Source organism: Oncorhynchus keta, chromosome 17, assembly GCF_023373465.1.
Source record: "Oncorhynchus keta strain PuntledgeMale-10-30-2019 chromosome 17, Oket_V2, whole genome shotgun sequence".
Lineage (NCBI taxonomy): Eukaryota > Metazoa > Chordata > Actinopteri > Salmoniformes > Salmonidae > Oncorhynchus > Oncorhynchus keta.
Genome location: NC_068437.1, coordinates 20,657,765 through 20,678,174, shown reverse-complemented (window position 1 = coordinate 20,678,174; position 20,410 = coordinate 20,657,765). Strand labels below are relative to the sequence as shown.

At 41.7% G+C, this 20,410-nt stretch overlaps 1 protein-coding gene across 1 annotated transcript; it reads right to left on the bottom strand.

The window, feature by feature from the left end:
- Positions 1-934: 934 nt before the first annotated feature.
- On the bottom strand, positions 935-2,909 carry foxl1 (forkhead box L1). Its single transcript, XM_035790921.2, has one exon. The coding sequence runs from the start codon at positions 2,699-2,701 to the stop codon at positions 1,469-1,471; it is 1,233 nt and encodes a 410-aa protein (XP_035646814.1). The 5' UTR covers positions 2,702-2,909; the 3' UTR covers positions 935-1,468.
- Positions 2,910-20,410: the final 17,501 nt, after the last annotated feature.

Genomic DNA, 20,410 nt, shown 5'->3' with positions numbered 1-20,410 from the left:
ATCTGTCAATCGAGTTGAAGACTAAATGTGCTGATGACTGTTTGAGCTGAGCAGGCTAGGGAATGGAACCTCTTTTTCTCCTCAAAAGGTTTTCAGCATGACGTTTTATTTACACATCTGACCAAAAGAATCCTATACACAGGAAATGCTTGTGATTGTGAGTTCCTCTCCTCAAATGTGGGGAAGTTTATTTATTTCCACAGGCATTCCTGATTTGCACTCTCAAGGTCTGCAGTGAGGGTTTCAGAGGAGTATAAATTTAAGCTATATTTAGAAGTGGGAGTTTGGGCTAAGAGTTTTCATGATTATGTTGTCAATAACGCTCTGATTTCATGCAGGTGTCATAACAAAACCCCACAAACCCACTGCTTATTTATGCGACTGTATACAGTATGCAACTTTACAGTTCAATACCATAACAACTTTCATTCACTGTAAATCACATAGTGACCTCAAGGAAACAGATGGCAATGCTCTGGTTGATACAGTATTTGTGTTAACAGCACTTTTTGCAATGGGAAATTTGATCAACTGGTAAACAAATGTATGTTTACTGGTGCCCATAGCTCTAATTCTGATGCAATAGGCCTACTTACTGTGGGTCATGAACAAGTTTAACTCTTCCCTTCATAATTTAGGCTAATAACCTGCCCAGGGACTGCGGTTGAAAATTAGCCGGCTGGCTAAAACCGGAACATTTACTGAAACGTTGATTAATGTGCACTGTCCCTGTAAAAATAAAATAAACTCAAATTATTCCAAGGTGTAAGTCTGTATGAGGGAGAGCATTGAACACTGGCTGCAGGGCTATACTAAAGAATGCATGACCAAATGTAATGATTTTTACGTTTTATATGCTAAGATTGAATGTGTTACACTGCAAATGTCCTCAATTTACTTTTGTCAATTTTCATAGAATTAAATCAAGCTGATGTGCAATGTATTCTTTTAGTTTATTACGGTTTGTTTTTACATTCAAGATGGAAAAAGAAAACTTTGTAAAATTATATATATTTTCAGATACCATAATGCTACCACTTGAACATTGAAATGTAACACCGGAGGATCAGCACAGAATATAACTCACACAACATTGAAATGGCAGGCACTCCGATGACAAGCTCAGAGCTACTACATATAAAACCCTCATTATAATAAACATTTACATTTACTAAAACAACATCCGTATACTCATGAGGCTTTTCGTCAAATGCAAAGGTATTTTACGCGCACCAGCTCATGGGAAGGGAAGGTAGCCTAATAATCATAATCATAATCATAATCATAAATGTAATCATAATTGGTTCATCGTTATAGTGCTGATAGGCTCTTGATCAGATGATTGTAGAAGTCAAATTATTAATATCATATTCTCTCTTCCCACTGCACGAAAATGGTGACACTCGTGCGTAATATCTTTAGATGTTCCCATTTTATCACATCACCTCTCGTTTGTATATCACTTTGCCTATTTGAAATGTAGAACTTTCTCAGGGCAGGTGAATGATAAGTAAGAGCAAAGAGGAAATTCCATCTGGTACAGCTGGTGCGTGCGTGCACCCAAGATAACAGACGAATTGAATGTGTGACTTTGGGGGTCCAAGCTCGTCTGTGCTGTCACACCAATGTTGCTTTTGTGCATTTGGTTTCCCTTTTTTGATAAGATACTGTCTATGCTAAAACATTTTGATTTGTCCGTTGCTCTGCTTGGGACGGTGGGTATAATGTCCTTTGTTCTGCACAGAATAGATGAGTTCAAGTTCACCGCGCAACCGGACAGGACAGGAGACCCGTTCTCCCTCCCATCAAACGCTAGTATGCTGCTGTCTGGTTCAACCTCGTGGAGGGAAGACGCTCCTGAAAGATGCGCTGCGTCCAACCAGACCCTGTGGTCCTGAACTGGTATGCACCTTGGACCGAGGCGCGCGTCAGTGGATTGACTGCCGTACATGTCCTGCGTGGATTCAATTTGGATTTCATTGTGCACATTTAATTTTGGGCCATGGCCAGACCCACTTTGCTGCATTCCAACATTGTTGAACTCACCAAGAACATATTTTAAATCTGAACATTTCTCATAACATCTATGCTGTTGTTCCATCTCTGTGCCCACCACAGCCCTCTCTCCAGCTGACATTGGCCTACCCATCCTCCTCAGGTAAGCATCAGCTGGAAGTTTAGACCCTGTCGGGTTCGAGGAGACCGGACCCCTGTTCCTCTTGTGAGTAGTTTTGGACTCTGCAGTCTCTTGACCCTTTAGTTTTCTCTTCCTCCGTCTATAGTTTCCGTGGTCGAACATGTCCAGACACTTGGTGTCCAAAGTCCAGTAGCTGCCTTTACCGGGCCGGCCCTTCTCTCTCGGTACCTTGATGAAACAGTCATTTAGAGAGAGGTTGTGACGGATTGAGTTCTGCCAGCCCTGCTTGTTGTCATGGTAAAAAGGGAAGTGGTCCATGATAAACTGGTAAATGCCGCTCAGCGTCGCGCGCTTCTCTGGCGCACCCTTTATAGCCATTGCGATAAGTGCAATGTAGCTGTACGGAGGTTTTTGCGGAGGTTCCTGCCGATTCGGGACGAAACCCAAAGCGGGAAGAATGGTACCGCCGTCGCCTCCATATAAGTAAATCAATGAGGAATTGGAGAGATTGAGCGCGGAGGGTGGCACTCCAAGCTGCGGCACTCTGCTGTGGTACAGACTCATGACGCTGAAGCGCTATTTCCTTCCCAAGGAAAGTTTAGCCCGTAGTGAGTGCTGCTCTTGGAATGACGGGCTCACGCTGCGTCCCTGCCTCATGAGTCTAGAAATGTTAAATAATTGTTGTACGTTTGCTGTTTTATGTTGACTTTGCACTGGAAAATAAATGTTCGATCATAAACACTCGTTGTGTTTTCAGCCCACCCACATTAATTAAAAAGTTCATTGCCGAAAGCAGCTCTCTCCCCGCGTGTCCCCTGCGTACCAGCCAATGGTGTGCTTGGTTATTCCCTCATTTGTTTATAGAATTAGTCTGTTGATAAGTCTGCCCACCCAAGTTGAATCAAGCTGTGTTTATTTGGAAAAATTTCCGGGCACCCAATACATAAACGCACTGATCTGATGTTTGAAATATCACGTCCACCCTTGACGCTCAAAGTTGCTCACACAGAGAGAACAAGCAAACGGTCGAGTTCTTTCTGGACGTTGCTGTGGGTTACTTGAAATGAAAACAAAGAGTATAAAAGAAAAATAACTTAAACAATTGTCTTTTAACTCAAGTTGTGACAGACCCCCCTACATTAGCAATAAAAAAAGACAGAAGGTATAGCCTATAATTTACACATTTAATCCCCAAACCTGCATGGTGTAAATAGGCACAGCTTTTATTTCATTTATAGCAATACATAAAAATATACTTCAGGTAATTGTTTTATAATAGAGAATATCCCTCTGCTATACTGCTTGAAATAAAAATGAACACAGTGTTTTAACGGTTTGATCAAGAGATGAGTGAGAAAGCCACCCACTGCCATAAAAGGACAATTTGGCAGGACCTGAAGGTAAACAGTATTATTTGTGGATGCGTGCATGATGCTTTATATTATGTATTTTCCTGTTTATAAGACGGAGGAGGATTATAACAACTTTACAAGTGCACACAGCTGGCTGGTGCTTACATTACGAGTTTGGAGGTTTCAGCATATATAAACTCTGGAGTTTTTTTTTTGAGTTTGTCTTTTTTCCTCTCCTCACAAACTATGATTCATTAAGAAATAAGCCAACATGGCCAAAAGCAGCCTATATGTATCCCTCAAGTACTTAGACCACACATTCATCTGATGGTGTAGGGTGCTGAAGCAGACCATTCCGTTCATTGGCCTAAAATAAAATATATAGAAATATAGCCCGCTATAAGAGTGACATATTTGACATTTACATTTTAAACATAATATATGTGGGTGAATGCAAAAAGGAAAATAATGCGGTCAATGAGCTCAGGCTATAGTCTATTTTAATGTAAGCTATTTTTTGATAATTGTTTTATGGACATCATAAACTTGGCCTATACATTTTTTGGGGTTCGGTTAGTGGCTAGATGGCCATTAGAAAGTCATTGTATAACCAGTAACACCTGGGGGTAATGAAAATTGTGAAATTAAAACGTTTAATTTGATAGAGAAATAGGATATATAGGTCCCCCTTGAATGATATCAATATTGCATTGACATACAGTGTTTACATTGCATTGGAGAAAGTGTGAAATACTATCTAATTATTTTATCACTGAAATGCCCCAAAGGAGTTCAGAGCAACCCTGACAAACATATACTGATTACAGTTTTGGTTAAAAACAGTAGGCCTGCTTTCCGGGAACAAAAAATATACATTTGGTGACATCTAAAGGCAAGAACGAGAATTGTGGATTTTTTGCTATCCTCTGAATATTTGAAAATACTTCACACACTGACGTTATGGTTTTTCCGCTGTCATATTATTTTGCAGTCTTGCTGCATGCTGCAGCACAAAGATGGTTGAGAAGAACAACATAATTTATAGCCTGTGTTATGATTATTTGTTTGTATTGCTCTGGTCCATGCACATTAAACGGATGCACATGCAGCTCATATGCTGCGTTCATAATACGTGGGAAACTCGGAAAATACTACTTGTAAACGGGGAGCAATGACTTGTGTGCATTCACCTGCTTTGAACTCGGTATGGACATACTTGCGAACAGTTTCTCACTTTCAAAAATTCTTAGCCATACAATTCTTAAAATAACTAACACTGTTATTGCACAACTGCCATCTGTAGGGTTATAAGGAGAGTCCTTGGCTTTGTTAAAGTATGGCGCTTTTGGCAAACAAGCTGCGTCAACCATAAACTAAAAATACAGATTTAATGTTCATAAACAAATGAAAGTATTCAAAAAACATATGAATAGTTGTTTTTAAATCAATATTATTTTGTGACATTTAACTGCAGAAAATGCTGTTATCTAGGTTATTTCCCTAGTATGTGATGTCAGAGTTCAGCATGTGGAAGAAGTCGGAGCTCAGAGATGATATTGTATTTTTACTCGTGGAAAAATGCATCTAAAATGTATGTTACATACACAGTTTACAGCAGATATAAGGTGCAGCGAAATGCTTGTGCGAGCTCCCTTTAAAATGCAGTACATTAATCAATAATAACAATGAAAAGAATCAAGTCAATTAATTACAAGTAGTAGGATGTAAGTAATTATAGCGTCATAATGAATGATGCAACAAAAAAACGTACAGTTGAGAGGATTATGTTAGTTAATGTAAAGACCAACGATTATGCATATTTTTTAGTCATGAAGTTCATTTACGAAAATCGCTATTTAGCAAGCTATTTGAATAGCTAACATCAGCCAGCTAGCTAGGAAATGAGACGCTTAAGCACATACTTGGACCATACACGCACTCCTCTGAATAGCACGCTAGTGATTGCTTTGCAATGCTTGCATTTAGCCAGATTCCTTCCAAACCACTCATTGTTGAATTTGCGATTTCCAACTTGTTGTGTAAAGTTTGTCCAATTTCTCATCATAATTCACTTCATATGACAAAGATTGAAAAGGATTTGCCAGTAGATTGTCAAATTGATTCATGATGATGACTGCAATTTTGCTAGCTAATATCAAAGGTACGGTAGACATAACATGATTTGACGTCATTTTATCTGTGGCCAATGACCTTGAGCGTTCTTGGATGGTTACTTCTAATGCAACTCTTTGGCAGCTTGAATTTTTCAGCTCTCCCCGTAAATGTAGTGTCCCCATGAGTGACAGAACACTGAGCCAATGACTGCGCAACTAGAGAACATGACCAACCCCTACACTCCGTATTTTCCGCTGGCTGCCCCACCACCACAGAAAGCCCTGAGCAAGGCTCAAACACCTGCATTTTGGAGCTGCATTACTCAAGAAAGCAAAAGAGACCATGTTTGTATAAATCTTTATTAATGCAATGATTTTGTTTTTTGTACAATGTTTGTAAACTGATATGACACGTATTAATGCCAAAATAACATGCAAAATATATATATAGAATGTACTTTTACATTATTATTATTATTTATTTTTTAGATAGAGCCCCACCTGCCCTGAATGACCGGTCGCCACTGCCCAGTTGGCCGGAAGGTTATCTTAAGAGTGGGTGAGGTGGCAATGACGGGACTGGAGGTTGACATCCTCTCTCACATCAAAACATACCTGCAGAATAGAGAGAGATGGATAGAGAGAGAGAGAGAGAGAGAGAGATGGCATGATTTAAGCCTGGTGTCTTGAAGTCTAACATCAGGTGGTGAAATACAAAACCTTGACCTTGGATCATTAACTCTGGGACTTTTACATCTCTATCTGTATTTCAATGTAAACCATCTATTTAACAATACTTCCTGTTGACCCAACCAAGTGACCTCTAGTCTCTACTCATACTGGGCTTTTCTAATCAAAATTGCAAAATAACTACAGCAAGTTCTGGGAAATGTTTTGATTGTGGTATGGTTAAAGTAACTCTGATTGTAAACTGAGCAAAAAAAAGAAACGTCCTCTCACTGTCAACTGCATTTATTTTCAGCAAACTTAACGTGTAAATATTTGCATGAACATAACAAGATTCAACAACTGAGACATAAACTGAACAAGTTCCACAGTCATGTGACTAACAGAAATTGAATAATGTGTCCCTGAACAAAAGGGGGGGCAAAAGTAACAGTCAGTATCTGGTGTAAGTACATTAAGTACTGCAGTGCACCTCCTCCTCATGGACTGCACCAGATTTGCCAGTTCCTTTTTTAAAATATTATTTCACCCCCTTTTTTCTCCCCAATTTCATGGTATTCAATTGGTAGTAGTTACAGTCTTGTCTCATCGCTGCAACTCCCGTACGGACTCGGCAGAGGCGAAGGTCGAGAGCCATGCGACCTCCGAAACACAACACAACCTAGCCACACTGCTTCTTGACACAATGCACATCCAACCCGGAAGCCAGCCGCACCAATGTGTCGGAGGAAACACCGTGCACCTGGCGACCTGGTCAGCATGCACTGCGCCCGGCCCGACACTAGTGTGCGATGAGACAAGGATATCCCTGCCAGCCAAACCCTACCTAACCCAGATGGCGCTGGGCTAATTGTGCGCCACCCCATGGACCTCCCGGTCAAGGCCAGCTGCGACAGAGCCTGGGCTTGAACCCAGAATCTGTGGTAGCACAGAGATGCAGTGCCTTAGACCACTGCTCCACCCGGGAGGCGATTTGCCAGTTCTTGCTGTGAGATGTTACCCCACTCTTCCACCAAGGCACCTGCAAGTTCCCGGACATTTCTGTGAAGAATGGCCCTAGCCCTCACCCTCCGATCCAACAGGTCCCATAATTGCTAAATGGGATTGATATCCGGGCTCTAAGCTGGCCATGACAGAACACTGGCATTCCTGTCTTGCAGGAAATCACGCACAATCACCCTCCACCTCCAAATCGATCCCGCTACAGAGTACAGGCCTCGGTGTAACGCTCATTCCTTTGATGATAAACGCGAATCTGACCATCACCCCTGTTGAGACAAAACCGCGACTCGTCAGTGAAGAGCACTTTTTGCCAGTCCTGTCTGGTCCAGCAACGGTAGTTTTGTCCCCGAAGGCTACGTTGTTGCCGGTGATGTCTGGTGAGGACCTGCCTTACAACAGGCCTACAAGCCCTCAGTCCAGCCTCTCTCAGCCTATTGCGGACAGTCTGAACACTGATGGAGGGATTGTGCGTTCCTGGTGTAACTCGGGCAGTTGTTGTTGCCATCCTATACCTGTCCCGCAGGTGTGATGATCGGATGTACCGATCCTGTGCAGGTGTTGTTACACGTGGTCTGCCACTGTGAGGATAATCAGCTGTTCATCCTGTCTCCCTGTGGCACTGTCTTAAGCGTCTCACAGTACAGACATTGCAAATGATTGCCCTGGCCATTTTTATTAATTTTTTTATTTCACCTTTATTTAACCAGGTAGGCTAGTTGAGAACAAGTTCTCATTTACAACTGCGACCTGGCCAATATAAAGCATAGCAGTGTGAACAGACAACACAGCGTTACACACGGAGTAAACAATTAACAAGTCAAGAACACATTAGAAAAAAAAGAGAGTCTATATACATTGTGTGCAAAAGACATGAGGAGGTAGGCGAATAATTACAATCTTACAGATTAACACTGGAGTGATAAATGATCAGATGGTCATGTACAGGTAGAGATCCTGGTGTGCAAAAGAGCAGAAAAGTAAATAAATATAAACAGTATGGGGATGAGATAGTTCAATTGGGTGGGCTATTTACCGATAGGTCTATGTACAGCTGCAGCGATCGGTTAGCTGCTCAGATAGCAGATGTTTGAAGTTTGTTGAGGGAGATAAAAGTCTCCAACTTCAGTGATTTTTGCTATTTGTTCCAGTCACAGGCAGCAGAGAACTGGAACGAAAGGCGGCCAAATGAGGTGTTGGCTTTAGGGATGATCAGTGAGATACACCTGCTGGAGCGCGTGCTACGGGTGGGTGTTGCCATCATGACCAGTGAACTGAGATAAAGCGGAGCTTTACCTAGCATGGACTTGTAGATGACCTGGAGCCTGTGGGTCTGGCGACGAATATGTAGCGTGGGCCAGCCGACTAGAGCATACAGGTCGCAGTGGTGGGTGGTATTAGTAACAAAACGGATGGCACTGTGAAACTGCATCCAGTTTGCTGAGTAGAATATTGGAAGCTATTTTGTAGATGACATCGCCAAAGTCGAGGATCAGTAGATTAGTCCGTTTTACTAGGGGAAGTTTGGCGGCGTGAGTGAAGGAGGCTTTGTTGCGGAATAGAAAGCCGACTCTAGATTTGATTTTAGATTGGAGATGTTTGATATAATAATATAATAATAATAATAATAATAATATAATAATATATATATTATATATATATTATTATATATATGAGTCTGGAAGGAGAGTTTGCAGTCTAGCCAGACACCTAGGTACTTATAGATGTCCACATATTCTAAGTCGGAACCATCCAGGGTGGTGATGCTAGTCGAGCGTGCGGTTGCAGGCAGTGAACGGTTGAAAAGCATGCATTTGGTTTTACTAGCGTTTAAGAACAGTTGGGAGCCACGGAAGGAGTGTTGTATGGCGTTGAAGCTCGTTTGGAGGTTAGATAGCACAGTGTCCAAGGAAGGGCCGGAAGTATACAGAATGGTGTCGTCTGCGTAGAGGTGGATCATTGGTTTCTGACTTCCCTGAATAGTCCCTGCGATATGCCTAAGGCACGCGGGGACTAAGGCACGTTCACGCAGATGAGCAGGGACCCTGGGAATCTTTCTTTTGGGTTTTTTCAGAGCCAGTAGAAAGGCCTGTTTAGTGTCCTAAGTTGCTGTTAGTGTCTTAATGACCATTCCACAGGTGCATGTTAATTAATTGTCCATGGTTCATTGAACAAGTATGGGAAACAGTGTTAAAAGCCTTTACAATGAAGATCTACTGTATGAAGTTATTTAGATTTTTACGAATTATCTTTGAAAGACAGGGTCCAGAAAAAGGGATTTCTCTTTTTTTGTTTACATATGAGATGAATAATGCCAGATATGTAAGCATTATTAAGTGACTAAGATACCGTAGAATAATATAGAATTGAATACAGCTGTAACGGCTCTCGTTTGAAGGAAGAGTGGACCAAAGCGCAGCGTGGAAAGTGTTCATGATCTTTATTGTCAAGAATCACTCAAACAAAAATAACGAATTCAAAAACGAAGGCGAACAGTTCCGTCAGGCACAGATACTAAACGGAAAACACCCCACAAAACCCAAACGGAAAATGACAACTTATATATGATCCCCAATCAGAGACAACGATAGACAGCTGCCTCTGATTGGGAACCACACTAGGCAAAAACAAAGAAATAGAAAACAGATTCTCCCACCCACACCCTGACCTAACCAAACATAGAGAATAAATAAGGATCTCTAAGGTCAGGGCGTGACAACAGCAGATACATATGAGATGAGTAATGCCTGATATAGTGGGGAGAAGAAGTATTTGATAACCTGCAAAATCGGCCCTGGTAATGTGTTGGGAAGACTGCACCACTGGAGTGCCTTGTGGTTGCGGGCAGTCGATATAGATAGGGAGGTGCACCCTCTGCTGTTTCCTGATGTCCACGATCATCTCCTTTGTTTTGTTGACTTTGGTTGAGAGGTTGTTTTTCAGGCACCACACTTCCAGAGCCCTCACCTCCTCAATGTAGGCCGTCTCGTCATCGTTGGTAAAGCCCACTACTGTTGTGTTGTCTGCAAATTTGAACAGGGAGTACAGGGGAGGGGGCTGAGCACGCACCCTTGTGGGGCCCCAGTGTTGAGGATCAGAGGAGTGGAGGTGATGTTTCCTACCTTTACCACCTGGGGGCGACCCGTCAGAAAGTCCAGGACCCAGTTGCACAGGGCAGGGTTCAGACCCAGGGCCTCGAACTTAATGATGAGCATGGAGGGTACTATGGTGTTGAATGCTGAGCTATAGTCAATAAACAGCATTCTTACATAGGTATTCCCTCTTTTCCAGATGGGATAGGGCAGTGTGTAGCGTGATGGCGATTGCATCATCTGTGGATCTATTTGGACGGTAAGCAAATTGAAGTGGGTCTAGGGTGGCAGGTAAGGTAGAGGTGATATGATCCTTGACTAGTCTCTCAAAGCACTTCATGATGACAGAGGTGAGGGCTACGGGGCGATAGTCATTAAGTTCAGTTACCTTTGCCTTCTTGGGAACAGGTATAATGGTTGCCATCTTGAAGCATGTGCGGACAGCAGACAAGAATAGGGAGAGATTGAAAATGCCCATAAACACACCAGCCGGCTGGTCTGTGCATGCTCTGAGGGCGCGGCTTGGTATGCCGTCATGGATGAGGGCGAGGGTTAACACGTTTAAATGTTTTACTCACGTCGGCCATGGAGAAGGAGAGCCAACAGTCGTTGGTAGTGGTCCGCGTCGGTGGCACTGTGTTATCCTCAGAGCGTGCGAAGAATGTGTTAAGATGTCGGTCTCGGCGACGTGACTTGTTTTCCTTTTGTAGTCCGTGATTGTCTGTAGTCCCTACCACATACGTCTTGTGTCTGAGCCGTTGAATTGCGTCTCTACTTTATCTCTATACTGACGCTTAGCTTGTTTGATTGCCTGCCGGAGTGAATAACTACACTGTTTATATTCTGCCATATTCCCAGTCACCTTGTCATGGTTAAATGCGGTGGTTCAGTTTTGTGCGAATGCTACCATCTATCCATGGTTTCTGGTTAGGCTACGTTTTAATAGTCAAAGTGGGTACTCTATCTCCTAAACACTTCCTTATAAACTCAGTCACCGTATCTGTGTATGCGTCTCGATTATTTTCACAAGCTATCCAGGACATATCCCAGTTCAAGTGATCAAAACAATCCTTAAGCGTGGATTCCGATTGGTCAGACCAGCATTGAATAGATCTTAGCACGGGTACTTCCTTTATGAGTTTCTGCCTGTAGGAAGGGAGGAGCAAAATAGATTTGTGGTCAGATTTGCCTAAAGGAGGGTGGGGGAGGGCCTTGTAAGCATTTCGGAAGTTTGAAAAGCAATGGTCGATTGTTAGCAGCGCGAGTAGTCCAGTCAATATGTTGATAGAACTTCGGCAGCCTTGTCCTCAAAATTATTTTGTTAAAATCCCCAGCTACAATAAATGCAGCCCCAGGATATGTGGTTTCCAGTTTGCATAAAGTCCAGTGAAGTTCTCAGAAAGCTGTTGTGGTATCGGCTTGAGTGGGGATGTAAACGGCCGTGGCAATGACGGAGGAGAATTCTCTTTGGAGATAATATGATCGGTATTTGATTGTGAGGTATTCAAGGTCGAGTGAACAAAAGGACTTGAGTTCCTGTATGTTCCTAGAATTACACCATGAGTCGTTAATCATGAAACATACCACCCTTCTGCATCCCGGAGAGAAATGTATTCCTGTCTGCGAGATGTACTGAGAATCCTGCTGGCTTTACAGACTCCGACAGAGTATCCCAAGAGAGCCATGTTTCTGTGAAACAAAGTATGTTACAGGCCCGATGTCTCTCTGGGAAGAAATCCTTGCTCTAAGCTCATCAACTTCATATCCAAATAATGAACATTAGTGAGTAATGTACTCGGAAGCTGACCAACTGAAGCGGAAGATTCCCGGTGTGCGCGCATCCTAAGACGAACCAGCAGGCCGCCTCAAATACCTCTCCTCCGCCGGTGATGTTTTGGGTTCAGCCTCTAGAATAACATCAATTGCTCTGGGGAGAGTGAACAAAGGATCTGCTCCAGGAAAGTAATATTCCTGGTAGTTCTGTTGAGTTACCGCCACTCTAATATCCAATAGTTCTTCCCGGCTGTATGTAATGACACAAAACATTCCCTGGGCTAATAATGTTAAAAAAAATAGTACATAAATAAAAAAAAATAATGCAAAGTTTCGTAAGAGCTAGTCGCAATGCTGCCATCTCCGCCGGATGTCCCCTTTAAGAACGGAGCTCCCTTGGTCATGCGCAGTGTTGCTCTATTTTATTCTTGTACTAATTCGCTTTGTAAATGTGAAGCTCCAGTTCACTTCCTTGTATTCAGAGTCTTTCTTAATATATAAATTAGTAATAAGAGCTAAGACACTACACTTGCCTTTTGGCTGATCGATTCGTGGTTTCAGGTTGGGTGAAAACAGAGTTGGGTGCTGTGGAATCGGTGAGGGTAACCAGAAGGGGTCTTGTGATAATTGTTTATGTTTCTGCTGGTCATTGAATTGTTTTGCTTTCAAGAAAGGGCGCCATTATAAAGGAGTGATTACTGGGGTAGAAGTAAACGTGTGAAAGTTGACCAACTGAAGTAGAAGATTCCTGGTGTTTGTGATGCTTGTCGTTTGGTGCGACGCAGACAGGGTGGTATGTGTGGTGAAACAGAAGAGTCATTGTCTGTTCTTTTGAGTTCAGATGTTGAGTTTTTGCCTGACAAAGTGATGTTAGAATATATAAGTTATTCTGTACGAGCTTTTGTGCCGAATACATTACGTTGTTACAGGTGTCAAGCTTATGGGCATTGTTGCAGCAGAGTGTATGAGGGAGGTTCCTAGGTGTGAGAAGTGTGCAGAAGGGCATGAGACAAAGGAATGTGTAGCATTGGGGAAAATAGTGGTATGTGTTAATTGTAGGGGTGCCAATGAGTCTGTGGAACAGAAATGTCCGGTGCGAGAGAGGCAGGTTGAGGTATTCAGTGTTAGAGTACTGCAGAATTTTTCATATGCTGAAGCAGTGAAGAAAGTAGAGGAAGATGGGTCAAGGGGGAGGGATCCTGAGAGGAGTGGTGTGAGTAGTAGATCAGTACCAGTACAGAGGGATAGGGCAACAAGTGATATGTGTACGAGACTTGACATCAGAAGAGTTACAGGGTGTGTTAAGTAATGGTGGCCCATCTGTTCAGGCTGTTGGCCTGAAGTAGGACTAAATATATTTAAATAGTGGAGTAGGATATTTTTTGGGGGGGGTTGCCAGGGCGGGAGGGTTTGTGAGTGTAGTGTTTTTTATTTATTTTTTCAAGCTAAGTATAAGGGAGTTATACTCCAGTCTAGTAGGTGGTGGAAGCGCAACATTTATTTGATGCCAACCACCATTAAACCTAGAAGAAGAAGAGTAGGTTACCTTGAAAACAACAGTCGTACATCTTGGACACAGTCTCCAGTTCTTATTATACCTCTGTACTTCAGCCCCATTCAGCAATATGGTGTGCTTCAAATTAAAATACTTTCGGCTTCATACGCTATCAGGTGTTTTTCATAGAAATATGTGGATGACATCAGCACCACCACTATCTACTGATTTTAATGTCTATGGATTAATCAGACAAGCCTGGACCAGAGCAGCCCCCTAGCTCTGAAGTTGATTATTAATTAGCTAGATGCTTCAATAACAAAAAATGACACATTTCTTCAGCAGCAGTGTGAAGTCAGGGCTTTGGATAGTAGCTCCAAACCTCTCTTGTTTTTCTTCCAGGAGGTTAACTGTAGGTTGCTAGCTGCTTGAAGTCCTAAAACCCAGAAAGCCATCCCTATGGGGAAAATCAATGGGGTTTTGGGATAAACTCAGAAAATAATGTCTGAGGTTAACACAGGCTTAGGAGATCTTATATGTTTTGTTATATAACATAATATCAGTCAGTTGACATGACCTTTATGAATTATGAAGCCTTTGTGCTTATTTGTCATTACATAAATGCTTAAAAATGCAGGAAGAAAATACGCTAGTGGATGAAGATTATCTCATAGAACAAAATGTATAAGATCTCCTAAGCCTGTGTTTACCACAGACCTTATTTTCAGCGTTTATCCCAAAACTCTACAAAAACGCCATTCATTTCCCCATAGCGACGAAGCGTCCAACAAACCATGGCAGAGTTAGTGCCTACAAAAAAATGGCATTACTATTTCTCTCTATATCCAGGGATCTGTTCCAGTGGCGACCTGTCATTTTTGACAGGGTTTGCCTGTTTTACATGTTATTTTGGCACTAATACGTGTCACATATCAGTTTGCAAACAATGTTAAAAAAATATATAATAATAATAATTCAGTTAATAAAGCAGAATACAAGTATGGTCTCTTTTTTGCTTTCTTGAGTAAGGCAGCTTCAAAATGCAGGTGTTTCAGCCTAGCTCAGTGCTTTCTGTGGTGGTGGGGCAGCCAGTGGGAAAAAAACTGAGCGTAGGGGTTGGTCATGTTCTCTAGTTGCGCTGTGATTGGCTCAGTGTTCTGTCACTCATGGGGACACAACGTCACCGCCTATCCTAAAAGGTAGAGCTTCGAAAATTGAAGCCCCTTGGGTGCTGCCATAGAGTTACATTAGAAGTGCCCATCCAAGAAGGCTCAAGCTCATTGGTTACATATAAAAGGATGTCAAATCACGTTATATCTACAGTAGCTTTGATTGGACTGATAATGTAAACATTATACTTTTAAAATATTAGCTAGCAGTCATCATCATGAATTAAGTCAACAATCTACTGGCAAATCCATTTTAATCCTTGTCATATGAAGAGAACTAATGAAGAGAAACTATAGATAAAATGTATCGGTGCTCATTGGCCATTAGACATAAACATTACACAACAAGTTGGAAATTGCAAATTCAACAATGAGTGTTTTGGAAGTAATCAGTGGCTAACTGCAAGCAATTCAAAGCAATAACTAGCCTGCTATTGAGTGGAGTGGCTGTGTGATCCCAAGTCTGGCATAAAAGGTCTCTTTTCTAAGCTTAAAATGATAAACATTCAACGTTGGCAATGCTGTCAATGAAGCATGATTTGTGCCGCACTCAAAACAACTTAACTCGGAAATCTGACTTCAGTGAGTTCAAGACAACTGGGCACTCGGGGAAAAAACTAGACTGGGAAAATATGTCATGAACAGTCAACCAAGTCAGAATTGTAAATCGGGAAATTGGGCCTCTTTCTGGAGCTACAATCTGAAGATCACTGATGTCATCATCGACCTTGTTTTTTTCCCAAGTTCCCAGTTGTCTTGAAAACACCATACATCCAGAGAATGCCAGACTGATGAAAAAATTTGCCCAGGAAGGACCGCCGCACCACCTTCCTGTTCAAGTGAGTATAGCACTACAAGGAGAGTCCAAAAATGTATTGTATGCTGCTGCATAAATTATGTAATATGCCAGGGAGATATGTATACTGTAGCTAAGAAAGTAATACTAAGTGTATGTTGTGTAGTAAGCTGTTAGTAGCCCACGTGCCTCACCCTAATACTTTGGTTTCTTTTCCCCTCTTAATTTCACCTACTGTTCTGACTTGGTGGTGCACATGTAGCCTTTAACATGTTTTAGAGAAATATAATCATTGACTATTGTAAGAGCTTTCATTGTCTGTTTATATGCCTAATTTATCCTACTGTTCTGACTTGGTGTACAGGGAGAACACGGTAAGAATGTTCCATGTTCTGAATTCTGTCACTGTACATTTAAAAAGTGCTGAACAAATAATTATATTTCCTGTCCATCCTAGCTCGCTCATTAATGTTTTAATATAAATTACGGATTGCCTCTTATCCGCATGTCGTCCCCTTATGCCATAGTTTGTACATCTGAATTGTTAGTAGAAACTACATTTGTTTAAGCAAGTCAGCCATATCAGCTGTTTTTTTTAAAGACAGTAAATGAGGCCGAATTAACTGTTTTTCTGCCAGAAAAGGCTCCGCTGATAGCCAGGGGTAGCAGTGGTAAGGTGTTGGGACTGTTCTGCTGGAACTGTGCTGTTGGGACAGCGATATGTAGGCCCTACAGTTTGTCACCGTTATAGTGCAATTAATGTATTGTTCAGTGTTGTGTAGTGGCATGCATCCCATATTTTTTTTTTTTTTTGCCCCACCAAGATTTACATGCTAAAATTACCACCGATTACCACCGTGTGTTAGCTGGGGCTGGGGCAAAACTGTGACACCAATCAGGCCCACAAGGACTGGAATTGCCCACCCCTGTTGGGAATGTCCCTTTGGCCAGAAAAGCATGGTAAGCTAACGTTACTGAGTGAGTATCATGCTAGCTAGTTTGACCACAGCTGATAAAGTTGAGGTGGCTAGCTAGCTGCAATGTACAGGCACTCAGTTTTACACTTAGCTAGCCAGTTAATGAATTTAACTGCAATGATCATAAATCATTGCTAGCTAAGGTACCTAAATATCTGTCAGATGTAAAGCAAGCAGTATCGTGGCATGTCAGAAGCAATGCATGTTGACTAGCTCACGTTAGCTAGATCATTGATTAAGCAATAGAGTGGATACTTAATTAATAGGGTTGTCATTTAGTTAGCCAATGTCATTCTTGACATCATCTTTGAAGCGGTTTGGCTGCAAAATTAGGTCTCAACAATCCAGGCATCTAAGATAGCAGCTAGCTACCTACAGTCAAATAAGAAGAAACATGTTGTCATAATGGAATAATTATTCTATGTGAAGCTAGCCACAATACGGATTAGCCAGAATAGTGGAATTTGCTGTTCGCCTTAGCAATTGTTAGTGAGATGAAATGAGATGTGATACCATAATATATTAGCTTGGTATAAAATCACATGTATGCCATGTCATTTGTCATAGCTATTATCACAAAATGGCATGTATACTTTTAATCAGGTCTATTGCATTTACATACATGAATGTGGAGTAGGCAAACTGATACATTAATTCAAAATACAGATACCAGGTTGAGGCTTTTGACCAGCAGGATCATTGAGCACTCTGTCAGTAAGTCATGAAATTGTTTTCCTTCACGTTGCATGATACTAGGGAGGAGGCCATGGGCCAGTGGGAGGTCAGGGCTCTCTCTTTCTAGTATTCACTACCTCGCTCTGTCTCTCCAGGTGCTACTAAAACAGACTGGTCCAGGAACATCCGGAGCTTTCTGACCAACTACCTGCGATCTCTCCAGATTGGATTGGATTTACTGTACTCATGTCAAAACTCATGCGCTCTCCTCCCTGTAAAAGTCTCCCAGACATTTATCAGATACATTACACAGGTGTCAACTAAAATATATATCCAAGACAAGATTGAAGAATGAGACAAGACAAAGTGAATATATGTATGTGACTGTGTCTGTAGCAGTTTGTATGAATTTGAGTGGTTACTTACAATACATGTTGACAGAATGGCTGCGAGACAGAGAGTGAGAGAACTGTTGCTGTACTCCCAGCACAGGAGGTTGGTGGCACCTTGAAGAGGAATTTTACCCTGGAGGAATCTGGGCTTGTTTTCATCATGTCTGAGGCATTTCTAGGACAGTGAGATAATTACCCAAGAGAATCGCAAGTCAGGGCTTTGCGTGCGGAATGATAAACCCTATGATGGCTTCCAGTGTATTGATGGGGGGGTAATCAAAATGTATGTAGTCCTGCTTTGTGGCATTTCGAAGGGTCTATGTCAAACTGATCATACTATACGTTTTTGTGGGTATAAATATGATTGTCCTTAGAGCCATTGGACGTCTTTCAGCGATGTTCCTATCGGCGGAGTCATTGCTAAATATACAAGCAGACATTTTTTCCAGTCGTTAAGACTACAACTTGTGTTGGGCGGTGTTTCATACTCTGGCCCCCGTCCCTCACCCAAAGCGGGCTTTTTTGAAAAGGAGACGGACACTAACAACAATCCTTTGGACAAAACTGAAATAACTCCAGACGCAATGGCTTCAAGTGATTACTCTCATCGACATGAATTCAATGATGGAGCATCCATTAGCGACATTGAACCATACATGTTTCAACCGGGATAGAGCGAAGAGGATTTGAAACAGAGTTTGATTTAGCTAACATAACGTTTGAAGCTGAGCTCCAGCCGATGCCAGTACCAAGAGGTCAGATGACATTACCGTACCTAGCAGTGGAGGCTGATGAGGGGAGGATGGCTCATGGTAATGGCTGGAACGGCGCAAATTGAATGGCATCAAATACATTGAACTCATGTGTTTGATACCATTCCACCCATTCTGCTCCAGCCATTACCATGAGCCCTTCCTCCACAATTAAGGTACCACCAACATCCTGTGGTGCCTCACTAAGAAAATTATTTTTCCTGCAAGCCATCTGGTTAATTTAGTTTATCTACTGAAACCCATATTGCTGGCTATTGCTGGCTAACATAATACTGTTACAGTAGGGGGAAATCAAATAATGTTTCTGTTTGCTAACTTAGCTACCTAGATGCTATAGCTAGCAAACAACTACCGGTAGCCATATCTATAACTAAAAATAGAAGAGGTTTTACAATTGGAGATCTTTTGTATCTCGATTTTTAGTCGTAGATATGGCTAGCTACTAAACAGCAAGCTACAATGTTACAACCAGCCAACTAAAGCTAGGTTTACCAGCAAAAGTTAGCACAACTGGAATTGGTTAGCTAGTTAGCCTGGCGCCTGCTAACTTGTTATGCGCCACACCTCACATTTGTAACTTGTTCGCAAATGTGTAACATCAGCAACTGTAAATCATTTTACGAGCTAGCTATGTAAAATCATTTGAGGGTTGACATTGGTTATGATTATGACCGTGTATTTCAATCTCATAAAATGATAGGTGTGATGCAAGATAAGCATGCCTGATAGACATGGCTGTATGTAGATACGGTCTGCCTTCCTACCTAGGCTCATTTGTACAGTCTTGGTCACTGTGCAATGGTTGATGGTTATGCCATATTTCTTTCTATTAGGCTAGATATTGTTGTAAATGTAATCTCTGTGCCTGTGCACATGTATGCATGTTCAACTCGTCTATCCTAATGTTGATGCTATGCTGGCATGGTTCAACTGTTGTTCAAACTGTATAAATGTTTTAGTTAGTCTTACAGAAAATACTGTGTGGTGCCTGGGCTTCTTCCTGGAGTGGATTCTAGATACAGAAACAGGATTCCTTTGCTTGCGTGTGTCATTGTAGCAGAACTGTATCCCTTGAACCATATCACGCTCGAGGGATGAGACATTATGCTGGAATTCAAGCAGATGACTCATGAGGAGTTGAATGGCAGGTAGATCATGACAACACTCCTTCCACAGATTTACAAGTATTTCCTGAACTTACTGTATGTTTCTTTGAAATGGCTATTTCTTGACCATCTCTCCCATCTGCTGATCACCAGTTCTCTTAGCTAAAGATTGTTACAACGGATAATGTGATTTAACTGATTTATGGGGTACATTACTGGGCGTTACAAGATACAGTTGATGTCAAGTTTACATAAACTACTTTTAATGACTCCAACCTAAGTGTTTCAACCACTACACACATTTCTTGTTAACAAACTATAGTTTTGGCAAGTCGGTTAGGACATCTACTTTGTTCAGGACACAAGTAATGTTTCAAACAATTGTTTACAGACAGACTATTTCACTGTATCACAATTCCAGTGGGTCAGAAGGTTACGTACACTAAGTTGACTGCCTTGAAAACAGCTTGGAAATTTCCAGAAAATTATGTCATGGCTTTAGAAGCTTCTGATAATCTAATTAACATCATTTGAGTCAATTGGAGTTGTACCTGTGGATGCATTTCAAGGCCAACCTTCAAACTCGGTGCCTCTTTGCTTGACATAATGGGAAAGTCCAAATAAATCAGCCAAGACCTCAGAAAAATATTTGTAGACCTCCACAAGTCTGGTTCATCCTTGGAGTAATGTTCAAACTCCTGAAGGTACCACATTCATCTGTACAAACAATAGTACGCAACTATACAAACAATAGTACGCAACTATACAAACCATGGGACCACGCATCCATCATACCGGTCAGAAAGGAGACGCGTTCTGTCTCCTAGAGATGAACATATTTTGGTGCGAAAAGTGCAAATCAATCCCAGAACA

Excerpts from the sequence above, each read along its gene's own strand:
- foxl1 (XM_035790921.2), bottom strand. The coding sequence starts at position 2,701 with ATGAGTCTGTACCACAGCAGAGTGCCGCAGCTTGGAGTGCCACCCTCC.